Genomic DNA, 12,980 nt, shown 5'->3' with positions numbered 1-12,980 from the left:
TGCCCTCACCTTCTCTTAGGCCGCCTACACACGATTGGTCAAAACCGATTAAAACAGACTGAAGGACCTTTTCATCGGTCCAAACCGATCCTGTGTGGGCCCCATCGATCAGTTAACCTTCGGTCAAAAAAATGAGAACTTGCTTTAAAATTGAACCGATGGACTGGTAACCGATAGGTCAAAACCAATCGTTAGTATGGAAAACCATGTCCTTGTGTTTTACGTCACCGCGTTCTGACACGATCGTTTTTTTAACCGTTCTCATCGGATGGACTGATCGTGTGTACGAGGCTTTAAAGTACAAGAGAACCAGAAGAAGTTGAGTCTCATGTAGGCTTGTTTTTTGAGAGGGGGTCCCATTTTTATCACCCTTCCATCCAACCAGTATTGCCGCGTACACACCATCGGAAATTCAGAAAAAAAAGCCGTGGATTTTTTTCGAACGGAATTTCGGCTCAAACTTGTGTGGCATACACACGGTCACACAAAATTCCGACCGCCAAGAACGCGGTGACGTACAACACTACGACGAGCCGAGAAAAATTAAGTTCAATGAGTTCAAATTGATTCCGCATACAGACGATCAGAATTTCCTCCAAGAACTTTTCTCGTCTGAAAAATTGAGAACCGGCTCTCAAATTTTTCTTGGCGGAAAGTCCGACAGAAAAATTCAGATGGAGCCTACACATGATTGGAATTTCCGACCAAAAGCTCACTTTTCTTGTCGGAAATTTCCGATCGTGTGTACGCGGCATATGTCTTCTGAGCAGGACAGCCACTGTTCTGTAAAATTACGCTATTAAAAAAGTATTATAATTAAAAAAAAATACTAAAAAAATAAAATAACCTAAGCAGGAAAAAAGTATTGTTGATTAAAGGGAACCTCCAGCATAACAAATACTTAAAAGGATACTAACCTTGCTATTTTTTTCTTTATATAAAATTCCCATCACCCTTGTCTACTTGCTGACATTTTAGAACAGGCAGACAGTGGTAATTCCTGAATCGGAAGCAAGCAAAGACTGTAAGTCGTACAATCTTCCGTCTCTGTTTTCTCTCTTATCTATGTCACTGTCCGATATTTGTTTTTTCTTTGTTCTTGGGAACTGTCATTTTTTTTATATAGATTAAAGATGGTATTAATATGTTTTCCAAACCCCTCTTAACCAGGAAAAATAACTGTCAATGCAACTGGAACCACCAATGTCACGTTATCTTGGGAAGATCCAACGAATAAGACAGATGTGATATATGAAGTGAAATATTGGAATACCTCTTCCTCTTTTACTGTACGAAGTAAGAAGGCCATCGTCACCCTTCAAAACCTGACGTCTGGGACGAAATACAGCGTTGATGTAGTGAGAGTTGGAGCCGGAGGGTCTAATAATGGACATTTTGTTGGATCTGTGTTTACAAGTAAGTTCTACGTTCCTCGAAGTTTAACGTTTTTCAGCCCCAATCCGAAAGCCCCCAGTTAAAAAAAAAATCACAATTTTATACACAGATACAGTGGAACCTCGGATTACGAGCATAATCCGTTCCAGGGGAATGTTTGTAATCCAAAGCACTTGCATATCAAAGCGAGTTTCCCCATTGAAGTCAACGGAAACGAAAATAATTTGTTCCGCATTGACTTCAATGGCATGCAATACCGCATGCGGGCAGAATCGGGGGGGTGCCGGAGAGCAGCGGAAACGGCCGAAAAGGCCCGAGGACACCAAGGCTGACCTTGGCAAACCGCAGAAAGACTTTGTTCCACCGAGATTTGACAAGGTCAGCTGAGCTGTCCTTGAGCCTTTCCGTGCATTTCCGAACAGCGCCGGTGCCGTTAGCCTCTGCTCGGCTCAGGCGCCCCTCCACCTCAGGCCAAAGGCGGTACTGCACACCGCTTTGGCCTGAATCGGCAATTTTGTTTTCTTAAAGGGAAGCTTTATTTTTTGCCAGCCTATTTGAGTGTTAATTATTTGAAGGGTGGGTGAGCTGCCAATAAAGAGGACCGTGCATTTACCATACTTTAAATTGGATCTTCAGATTCACAAAATCTCCTCTCCATCCCTTCTCCCCTCCTCTACACAAATAGTGCATTTCTTTTTATTTAGAGAGGTGAAGATCCGCTTTAAATAGTTAGAGATGGCCAAAAAAAGTAGCGTTATTAGCAGGGCTTTGTTTCTCAGAGAGTAGGTGCAGGAACTCCCACCTTCCGAGTCACCTATTGTGTCCACCCCCTACCCACCTCCGAGAACAATTCCGTGGTTCCACCCCCTACTCACCTCCGAGCACCATTCCGTGGTTCCACCCCCTACTCACCTCTGAGCACCATTCCTTGGTTCCACCCCCTACTCACCTCCGAGCACCATTCCGTGGTTCCACCCCCTACTCACCTCCGAGCACCATTCTGTGGTTCCACCCCCTACTCACCTCCGAGCACCATTCCTTGGTTCCACCCCCTACCTACCTCTGAGCACCATTCCTTGGTTCCACCCCCTACTCACCTCCGAGCACCATTCCGTGGTTCCACCCCCCTCCGAGCACCATTCTGTGATTCCACCCCCTACCCACCTCCGAGCACCATTCCGTGGTTCCACCCCCTACCCACCTCCAAGCACCGTTCCGTGGTTCCACCCCCTACTCACCTCCGAGCACCATTCCGTGGTTCCACCCCCTACTCACCTTCGAGCACCATTCCTTGGTTCCACCCCCTACCTACCTCTGAGCACCATTCCTTGGTTCCACCCCCTACTCACCTCCGAGCACCATTCCATGGTTCCACCCCCCTCCGAGCACCATTCTGTGATTCCACCCCCTACCCACCTCCGAGCACCATTCCGTGGTTCCACCCCCTACCCACCTCCAAGCACCGTTCCTTGGTTCCACCCCCTACCCACCTCCAAGCACCGTTCCTTGGTTCCACCCCCTACCCACCTCCAAGCACCGTTCCTTGGTTCCACCCCCTACCCACCTCTGAGCACCGTTCCTTGGTTCCACCCCCTACCCACCTCTCAGTAATGGATACAGAACCAAGTATCAATTTGTGACGCTAAGTAATTTGTATGTAATTTGTTAATGATAGGAAGTAAAATAGATCCCCTGTAGCCAGCAACAACGGAGCACCCTCAGCAACAATAGACTCTGAACAGCTAGCAGCAATGGACCCCTCCCTCCACAGTAGATGTCTCCCAGCAACAATTGTCTCACAGTACCATAGGAGCCCCCCCCCAGCAACAATAGATCCCCCACTAGTAACAACTGACCTCCTCAGCAACAATAGACCCTTCCACTGAAAAAATAGATCCTCTCCAGCAGCAATAGATCCCCCAGCAGCCAGCATCAATAGACCCACCAGTACACCCCAGCACCCCTTGCCATTACATACATTCAGAGCTAGAGGTGCCAGAACTGCGTTCCCCCACATTCCTGCTGAAAAAAAGCCCTGGTTATTAGAAAGAGTATCATAGTGGCAACCTACATCCTTCTCTCATAACACGTTATCTTTAAACTGAATGTATAGATTTACTGCAACTTATCATTATGTTTTTCACTGTTTGTAAAACATTATAGCGGTATATGAATTGCAATGGCAAATCCTAGTAAATTGTTAATCTTGTTTTTATGAACACAGATAGGCCTGGATTCACGTAACACTTACGCCGACGTATCTACAGATACGCCGCGTAAGTGTAAATGTGCGCCGTCGTATCTATGCGTCTGAAAATAGGCTTCCTACGACCGATGTAACTTTCCTACGCCGGCGTATCTTGGGTGCATATTTACGCTGGCCGCCTCATTGCAAATATGCAAATGAGGGAGATACGCCGATTCACGAACGTACTTGCGCCCGTCGCAGAAAAAACCGCCTTTTACGTAAGGCATACGTCCGGCGTAAAGTTATTCCACCTAAAGGAGGCGCATCCCATGCAAAGGTATGGACCACGGAACAGCCGTCGTATTTTACGTTGTTTACGTAGGACTAAGTGAATAGGGCTGGGCATGCGTACTGGGAAGCGTCTACGGGACGGCGCATGCGCCGTTCATTCGGCCCATCATTTGCACGGGGTCACTGTTCATTTAAATGGATCACGCCCACCGTCCACCTACTATGAATTAGGCGGGCTTACGCCGAATAATTTACATTAGGGAGCAAGTGCTTTGTGAATACTCTGCTTGCCTCTCTGTGTTACGTTGGCGTAGCGCATATGAGATGCGCTACGCCGGCAGAAAGATGCGCCGATCTACCTGAATCCAGCCCATATAGTTTAAAATATTCTATAGCTATACAATATGTTATAATTATACATATTTTATAATTTGCAACATTGGTATTTCTTTGTTTTTAGAACCAATGCCAGTAAAAAGCTTGTGGGGCGCTCTGTCTTCCGCTGACTCCATTTCTCTATTTTGGACCAAACCGGATGAATATCAGGATACTTACAGCTACAGGGTGCAGACCAACGTCACATCATCATCATCTACACTGATCAGTGATAGAAAAGTGACCACCAATGAAACAGCTACAATAAAAAACCTGACACCAGGAGAGACCTATACATTCACCGTATTCACAACAGCTGCTGATAATGTCACTAAATCTGACCCCGTGTCACTGACTACCACCACATGTAAGTTATGTTCTGAAGGAAGAACCTATTTTAGAATGTTATTCATGATCAGGGCTTTTCTAAAGCAGGATCACAATTAGCCATGTCACCCTGATAAAGGAAGTGGTAAAATAAGGGGGTCTACTGGCAGGAACAACAGGTAATAATTGAATATGACAGCTGGGACAGCTGGGAAAAAAACAAAATCTACAATGTTACTGTTAGTGATAGACTGCATCATATACTGTATGTCATTTTTTAATATTTAGTCCACATCTTACACTTACCTGCAATTGGAGAAATTTTACTAATACTGAATTATTTTGCAGGGCCTTTAGAGATCCCAGACAGTGTGCAGATTGTCCGGTCATCCTCAGGGGATGCTATGAACATCACCTTTCAAGGTTTTGACACTACAAATGGACCCATAATGGCTTATGCCGTCATCATGACAACAGATTTAAGTGGTAGGAAAACAAACTTTGTAGAATTATATTAACTATCAGGATAACTGAATGTACGCATTTTAAATGTTTGCATATATATATATATATATATACACAACGTATATACTTGAGTATAAGCCGACCCGAATATAAGCCGAAGCACCTAATTTTACCACAAAAACTGGGAAAACGTATTGACTCGAGTATAAGCCTAGGGTGTCCATCTGCATGCCTCACTGTGCCTCACTTTGCCTCACTGTGTCCATGTCCATGCCTCACTGTGCCCATGCCTCACTGTGTCCATGCCTCATTGTGCCCATGCCTCACTGTGTCCATGCCTCACTGTGCCAATGCCTCACTGTGCCAATGCCTCACTGTGTCCATGCCACACTGTGTCCATGCCTCACTGTGTCTATGCCTCACTGTGTCCATGACTAGACTTACATTTAACATGGGAGTATATAGAAGGGGTGCCTGGCTTTGAAAAATCGGTGCTCCCCGGCCATAAGTCCCCCAGACAGCAAACATTGCACACTGTAGAGGAAAACTGGGGCTACATGTGTGCCGAATTTCGGGTCCAGGGGACCTAGGGCCGGCAAGTACCGGGTCCCCAAAGTTACCAGAGAAATTACCATTTAACATGGGAGTCTATGGAAGAGGTGCCCAAATTTGAAAAATCAGTGCTCCCCGGCCGTAGGTCCCCCAGGCAACAAACATTGCAAACTTGTAGAGGGAGAGAGGCTATTTGTGTGCCAAGTTTGGGGTCCAGGGGACCTACGACCTACGGTACCGGGTCCCCAAAGTCCAGGAGATCAGGCGCAAAAAGGTGACTTGAGTATAAGCTGAGGGGGGCATTTTCAGCACCAAAAAATGTGCTCGAGTATATACAGTATACTGTATATATATATATATATATATATCAATACAAGGTGTTTCTATGCTGCGGCGCAATGTCATCTGGGACTTCGCCCAGATGATTGACATCCTTGAGAAAAAGTTCCCCCCGGCCGGATAAGGCCCCCCCCTCTATTGCGTAGGCGCGTCATGAGTGTCACAGCGTTTCCGAAAGAACCCGAACATGCAGAGCTGCACGTCAGCTCTACGCAGCTTCTAGTCGGTGCGCATGCGCCGTGTAGAACTGACTCGCAGCTCTGCATGTTCGGGTTCTTTCGGAAACTCTGTGACACTCGTGACGCAACTACGCAATAGGGGGGGCCTTATCCGGCCGGGGGGGAACTTTTTCTTGCGCCGCAGCATAGAAACGCCTACTCCCGCGGGAGTGACTACCCGGAAGACGGATTGAAAATAGTCATAATAAGGTATGTACAGCCAAAAAAAAGGGCATACTGTACATGTTGGAAGTATAAAGAATATGATCTTACATCGATGTTTTTTGGGTGAACCTCCGCTTTAAGCATTCCATTTAAATAGACAGACTAAAAATTGTAATAATTATTAATTTCAAGATTTTTTTTTAAAATGAGTGCAAATCTCTCAATTATACTGTAGAAATCATTTTCGTGTTCAAAGTATTTGTGATGCTCATTGGTAATTTTTTTTTTTTTTTATCTTGCAGGCAACAAACTAACTAAGGGATCTTTATCAAAGACATATAATGATTTCAAGAATGGGTTGACCAGCACTTATGTGACCTCTGTCATTGAGCCGCAGAATATCCAATCGAATAAGATAAGTGCCCACATGGGAGATGGGACTGTTTCAAGGGGATATGTCAATGGACCATTGGACCCCACATTACACTACAGGTAATGGAGTTGCTTCCACATCCATCCAATAAGACACACCTTGGCCCGGATTCAGATAAGAGTTACGACGGCGTATCTCCGGATACGCCGTCGTATCTCTGAGTGTGCGGGGTCGTATCTATGCGCCTGATTCTTAGAATCAGCATAGATTTCCCTAAGATCCGACCGGCGTAAGTCTCTTACGCCGTCATACCTTAGTTGCATATTTACGCTGGACGCTAGGTGGCGCTTCCGTAGATTTCCGCAAGGAATATGCAAATTAGGTAGATACGCCGATTCAGAAACGTACGTCCGCCCGGCGCATTTTTTTTACGTCGTTTACGTGAGGCTTTTTCCGGCGTAAAGTTACCCCTCATAAAGCAGGGGTAAGTCATGTTAGGTATGGATACAAACAGCGTCGTATTTTACGTCGTTTGCGTAAGTCGTTCGCGAATAGGGCTGTACGTAAGTTAAGTTCACGTCGAAAGCATTGACAGTTTGCGGCGTAATTTGGAGCATGCACACTTGGAAACGTTTTTATATTGGCCTCTAGGGGCAGCATTGTCGATGTATCATCTCCAGGATATTGTTGATCTTTTGATCTTTGTCATCATCCATCCTGGCAGCCATTGCTCTCTTTGAAGCTTGCTTGCAGAGATATAATCAATGATTCCCATCCTCTCGCTCTAGCCCGACCAAAGCTTGGCTTTGTAATGCACAGTTAGAGGTGTAATTGGTTACATTCCAACTTGGGGGCCATCTGCCTGAATTACCAGAACTTTTATATTAAACCATGTTGCCTTCCAACAGTAAGCATTATGCTTAGAGTCGGCTTTGTGAATTAAAAAAAGCCATTGATCTTGACATCAGCACTGGGATGTTGGGAAAGAGAAATTACCGCTCAAGGTGGGTCTGCTGGACAATCAGTAGCTGCTCAGGAGGCCAGGAGTGCCGGCAATGCACGGGGCAAAATGTAGAAGTTGAAAGGATGGACAGCCGCACCCCCAAAAAAAACCTTAGGTTGTCTTTATTTAAAAAATAGGTAGAAAATGCACTACAAATAACAGCAAAGGGTGGAATACAATATTCCACCCTTTGCTGTTATTTGTAGTGCATTTTCCACCTATTTTTTAAATAAAGACAACCTAAGGGTTTTTTTGGAGGTGCGGCTGTCCATCCTTTCAACTTCTACATTTAGCACTGGGATGTTGATTACATGGCTTTCCTAGGAAAAAAATGTTTTTTTGGCATTTCTCTAAGTCAGTCTTTCTCAACCAGAGAGTGTTCATTGCTCAAGGAACTCCTGGCAACCTCTGAAGGGAACCTTAGGGTTCCATGGAAGTATTCTGCATGGTGAAACCTGAGGTTAATGTTGATTAAATTTCAGTGAAATTGTTACATTTGCTTCAAAAACATTTGGCACAAATAAAAGAATTGACATCGATCTCTTGGCATTCAGGGTCTACATAGTTGGCTTTACAGAGATAAACTATGATCCAGCCACAGACATTATCAATGAAGATCAGTCAACAGCAGCTGTTACCAACCTCTCTGGTTCTACTTCAACATCTACTACTTTTAGAAGAGGAAGAAGAGGTATATACATACTGTAATTTAGTTACCATTTTCTATGTGTGCTATACATTCTTTAGTTTATCAACTATATCTTTAAGAACATGTGCTGCCTCCCATCTTCCAGTCCTTCTCTACCGCCCTAAACCCTTCCCCTGCTCCCCTTCTCCTCCTCTCCAGCATGGTTATGGGAACTGAGTGGCACTTGTGTAATGATGTGTGTGCTCTGTTCAAGTTGCAGTACCATGGTCTCAGGCTGTTGTAAGGATGCAACCCCTGGGCCATGACAGCCTTTTTCTCTTGTGAGGAAGGGAGTTAAATGACACTGCCTGTCATCCAACCCTGAAGTGTACATAACTGGTGAAGGACACAGCCTTTCCTCTTGGACTTATTAAAGCTTACATTTGGAGAGTGTGACCAGATCTATAATCTAGAAAAATGTCCCTACTTTAAACTTTTAGCTACAATTTATTGTAAGATTCTATAACTTCTTAAAAAGAGGGACAAGAAGGGTTTGTAAGGACAGTTGCTTTGGCTGACCATGGATATACACCCATCAAGTAGGTTGTACTGGACTATCTTGGTACTGGTAAACAAACAATTCTTAAAGCGGGGGTTCACCCAAAAAAAAGTTTTAACATTACATTCAGCTGAGTTGTCAGAATGACAATTGGCTGTTTTTTTTTTATTTTATCCCCGTACATACCGTATTTTCACCGCCGCTTCCGGGTATGTCTTCTGCGGGACTGGGCATTCCTAATTGATTGACAGGCTTCCGACCGTCGCATACGGCGCGTCACGAGTTGCCGAAAGAAGCCGGACTGCGAGTCGGCTCTATACGGCGCCTGCGCACCGACGTTGGGCTTTTTTCGGCAACTCATGATGCGCAGTATGCGACGGTCGGAAGCCTGTCAATCAATTAGGAACGCCCAGTCCCGCAGAAGACATACCCGGAAGCGGCGATGAAAATACGGTATGTACGGGAATAAGATCAAAAAAACTGCCGATTGTCATTCTGACAACTCGGCTGAGTGTAATGTTAAAAAAGTTTTTTTGGGTGAACCCCCGCTTTAAAGTAAAAATATAATTTTTAATACATACTTTAAGTCTATTTTAAGCTACATGTTCATCTAAAATACTTTGTCCACATTGTGACAATATTACAACTCAGAAAAACAAAAACTGCAATGTTACTGCTAGTATACCTCTACAGTATACTTCCGGGTATGTGTAATTTTTCCTATGTGGCCCACATTTACACTTCAACTTATCTTTAAATAAAGTTGTGATACTGAACTATTTTACAGGTCATGCAGAGATACCAGGCAGTGTGCAGATTGTTCGCTCATCTTCGAAGAATGCTATGGACATCACCTTTCAAGGTTTTAAGTCTCCATCTGGACCCATAGTGGCGTATGCCATCATCATGACAACCGAATTACATGGTAGTAACCGCAAACATAGTAGAATTATACTAACTAGCAGCATAACTGTGAAACTGAAAATAATTTACACTGACAAGTCCTGCAGTTTTTTAAGGAAAACAATGAGTCTAGATTGCTTTAACTGTAGTTGAGATGTGATATTAGCCACACAGGGAGTGCATTGGTGTAAATGCTGAGGTTGACCCATAGAATTGCCCTTAAAGAAGGAGCTAACATGGCTTCCTTTATGAACATCTGTAATTACAAGTTATGCCTAGAAACATATTTTGATAACATTATTTAAACACAACAAATCCTTTTTAAATAGTTAACTAGACACATGCATTCGTTTTCGTCCGAATGCATTTTCGTCCGATTTTCAGGGATTTCCGCGTTCGTCTTAACAAACGATAACGAACACGCAGAATCCGAAATCCGAAAGAGCCGACATAAAAAATGCTTTATTTTCGTTTCGTTGCGACAACAGTTTGATATAGATAGAAGATTCGACATGACGATGGTGATCTGTGTCTATTGAACCTGCGGTTGAATGTGCCTAACCGAACTCTATTAGTCCGAGATTATTCGACATAGAGAGAAAAGATTCAACATTATAGAGACATGAAGATTCGACAAAGCAGCTAAAAGACATACGATCGCCACGGGCGGACATTTATGGTCAAATGCTCCGCCCATAGGCTATAGAAGAATTCTAAAGTTGGTTGACTAGTAATATTAATTAATAAATATAATTATTACTACTTATACAACATTAGAATTCTACTAAGGCTTGTGGGCGGAGCATTTGACTGGAAATGTACGATCGCGGCGTCGTACAGTTTAGCTGCTTTCTCTAATCTTCTTAGAACATTCGACAGACACCATAAGCCGGGGATATGCAATTAGCGGACCTCCAGCTGTTGCAGAACTACAAATCCCATGAGGCATAGCAAGGCTCTGACAGCCACGAGTATGACACCCAGAGGCAGAGGCATGATGGGATTTGTAGTTTTGCAACATCTGGAGGTCCGCTAATTGCATATCCCTGCCATAAGCCTTCAATGACAGATTCGACCTTAATTAATTCAGATTTTCGGACAATTTTTTTTTTAACAAAACAAAATAAATAAAAACTAATTTCGGAAGTAACTAAATAATTATATTTTTCAGATGGATACGAAATTCCAAAACAAAATATATCAGTGTGCACATGTCTATAGTTAACTATAGTTACCTAACATTTTAAGCAGTCCCTTGAAAAATTAAGATTAAAATTTAAATAATATTGTTATTTTTTTTAAGAAAAAAGAAAAGGCCAGTTTGAATCTATTGAATAAAGAAAATATCAATTGGTGTTGAATGTAGATTCATAAGTTATTTTACATGATTTCCCATTGTTAATTTGTTTATACCTTGCAGGCAATACAAATTAAGCATTCCCTTTAAAAAAAAAAGTCAGAATAAAAATGAAAGTAATGATTTTATTTTTTTAAGAAAAAGAAAGTAAGGCTGAATCTATTCAATATAGAAAATATCATTAGATTGTTGAAAGTATTTTCTTTGGCCATTTATCACTCTATCCAATTGGTCATTCTCTTTCAACTTTCAGGCCACAAACCAACTAGGGGATCTTTATCTAAGACTTATAATGATTTCAAGAATGGGTTGACCACTACCTATGTGACCTCTGTCATTGAGCCGCAGAATATCCAGAACACTGACCAATCGAATAAGATAAATGTCCACGTGGGAGATGGGACTGTTTCAAGGGGATACGTCAATGGACCTTTGGACCCCACAAAACCCTACAGGTAATGGAGTTGCTTCCATGTCCTTCCAATAAGACATTCCTTGGGCTAGATTCAGAGAGAAATGCCTATTCGCGTACGACTTACGCAAACGACGTAAACGATGCAAAATTCGACGCTGGCCCGACGTCCATACTTAACATTGGCTACGCCTCATATAGCAGGGGTAACTTTACGCCGGAAAAAACTTACGTAAACAACGTAAATCAATGCGCCGGGCGGACGTGCGTTTCTGAATCGGCGTATCTATCTCAATTGCATATTCTACACGGAAATCTACGGAAGCGCCCCTAGCGGTCAGTGTAAATATGCACCCTAAGATACGACGGCGTAGGAGACTTACGCCGCTCGTATCTTGGCAACATTGAGGCGTATCTGATTCTATAAATTAGGCGCCGAGATGCGACGGCCCGCATTCGGAGTTACGACGACGTATCTGGAGATACGCCGACGTAACTCCTTTATGAATCTAGCCCATTGTGTTTAAAAATCATGAATTACATTGCTTAGACACTAGAATGAATCTTTGCTAAATTTGAAAAGTTCCAAATACAGATTTTCAGATTAATGTGTGGTTGAAATTTCAATTAAACTGTTACATTTACTGTAAAATCATTTCTCTCAAATAATAAGATGAATGCTTCAATCTCTTGACTTCCAGCGTCTATATAGTTGGCTTTACAGCTATAAACTTTGATCCAACCACAAACGCTATCAAAGAAGATCAATCAACAGCCGCTGTTACCAGCTTCTCTAGTTCTTCTTCTTCAACCTCTACTTTTAGAACAGGTACATCCAGCTTCTCTGGTTTTTCTTCATCAACCTCTACTTTTAGAACAGGTACGTATCATAATGTATTTACCGTTAACATTTTCACATTTGCTTTTTGTGCTGTGTGTCCTTTAGTTTGTCACTTATATCCTAAAACATATCTGCTGCCTCCCGTCTCCTAGCCCTTTTCTACACTCCTAAAGCGTTTCACCTGCTTCTTTTTTTCAAATAAAATTTTCTTAAAAAGTACCCTACTTCCATCCTCCTTCTGGCCAGTCCATTGATGGTTTTTGTCCTTTATACTCCCGTCCAGCCATGCTGATGGGTGGATCGTACTGCAGAACTGACTGTCACCTGCAAAATGATGTGCGTGCCTGTGAGAGGGGTCACTTTGGGTGGGGGGTTTGTGCAACTCAGCTTATCTTAGAGAGCTCTGGAAACTCCATGTCCAGCTTCCCTGACCCCTTTTATGTGTAAATCACCATGTGTCTCTAATAGGGGCACAGGGTGATTGAGAACCCCACTATGATCTGTGCTAGTCAGACTCAATGTTGTATATATGTATATATTGTGTGCTGTCTCATGCTGTTGTGTTCTCTTTGCTGTGATGGTTTGGGGT

The 12,980-nt window shown here is 43.2% G+C and overlaps 1 protein-coding gene across 2 annotated transcripts in view; it reads left to right on the top strand.

Moving 5' to 3' along the window:
• Positions 1–871: 871 nt before the first annotated feature.
• LOC120917024 (receptor-type tyrosine-protein phosphatase eta-like) overlaps positions 872–12,980 on the top strand; it is a 104,449-nt gene continuing 92,340 nt past the window's right edge. Inside the window, exons 1-4 of one of the 2 annotated variants that reach the window (XM_040328011.1) lie at positions 872–1,416; positions 4,335–4,616; positions 4,925–5,062; positions 6,618–6,807. In XM_040328011.1, the coding sequence (XP_040183945.1) occupies positions 4,340–4,616; positions 4,925–5,062; positions 6,618–6,807 (605 nt within the window). In that variant the 5' untranslated portion in view covers positions 872–1,416; positions 4,335–4,339. The remainder of the gene's footprint in view (positions 1,417–4,334; positions 4,617–4,924; positions 5,063–6,617; positions 6,808–12,980) is intronic. The other variant, XM_040328012.1, reaches the window with a different exon arrangement.

The sequence above is a fragment of the Rana temporaria genome, chromosome 11, assembly GCF_905171775.1.
Source record: "Rana temporaria chromosome 11, aRanTem1.1, whole genome shotgun sequence".
Taxonomy (NCBI): domain Eukaryota; kingdom Metazoa; phylum Chordata; class Amphibia; order Anura; family Ranidae; genus Rana; species Rana temporaria.
The sequence above is the reverse complement of the archived record's forward strand: the minus strand, read 5'-3'. Positions and strand labels throughout refer to the sequence as shown.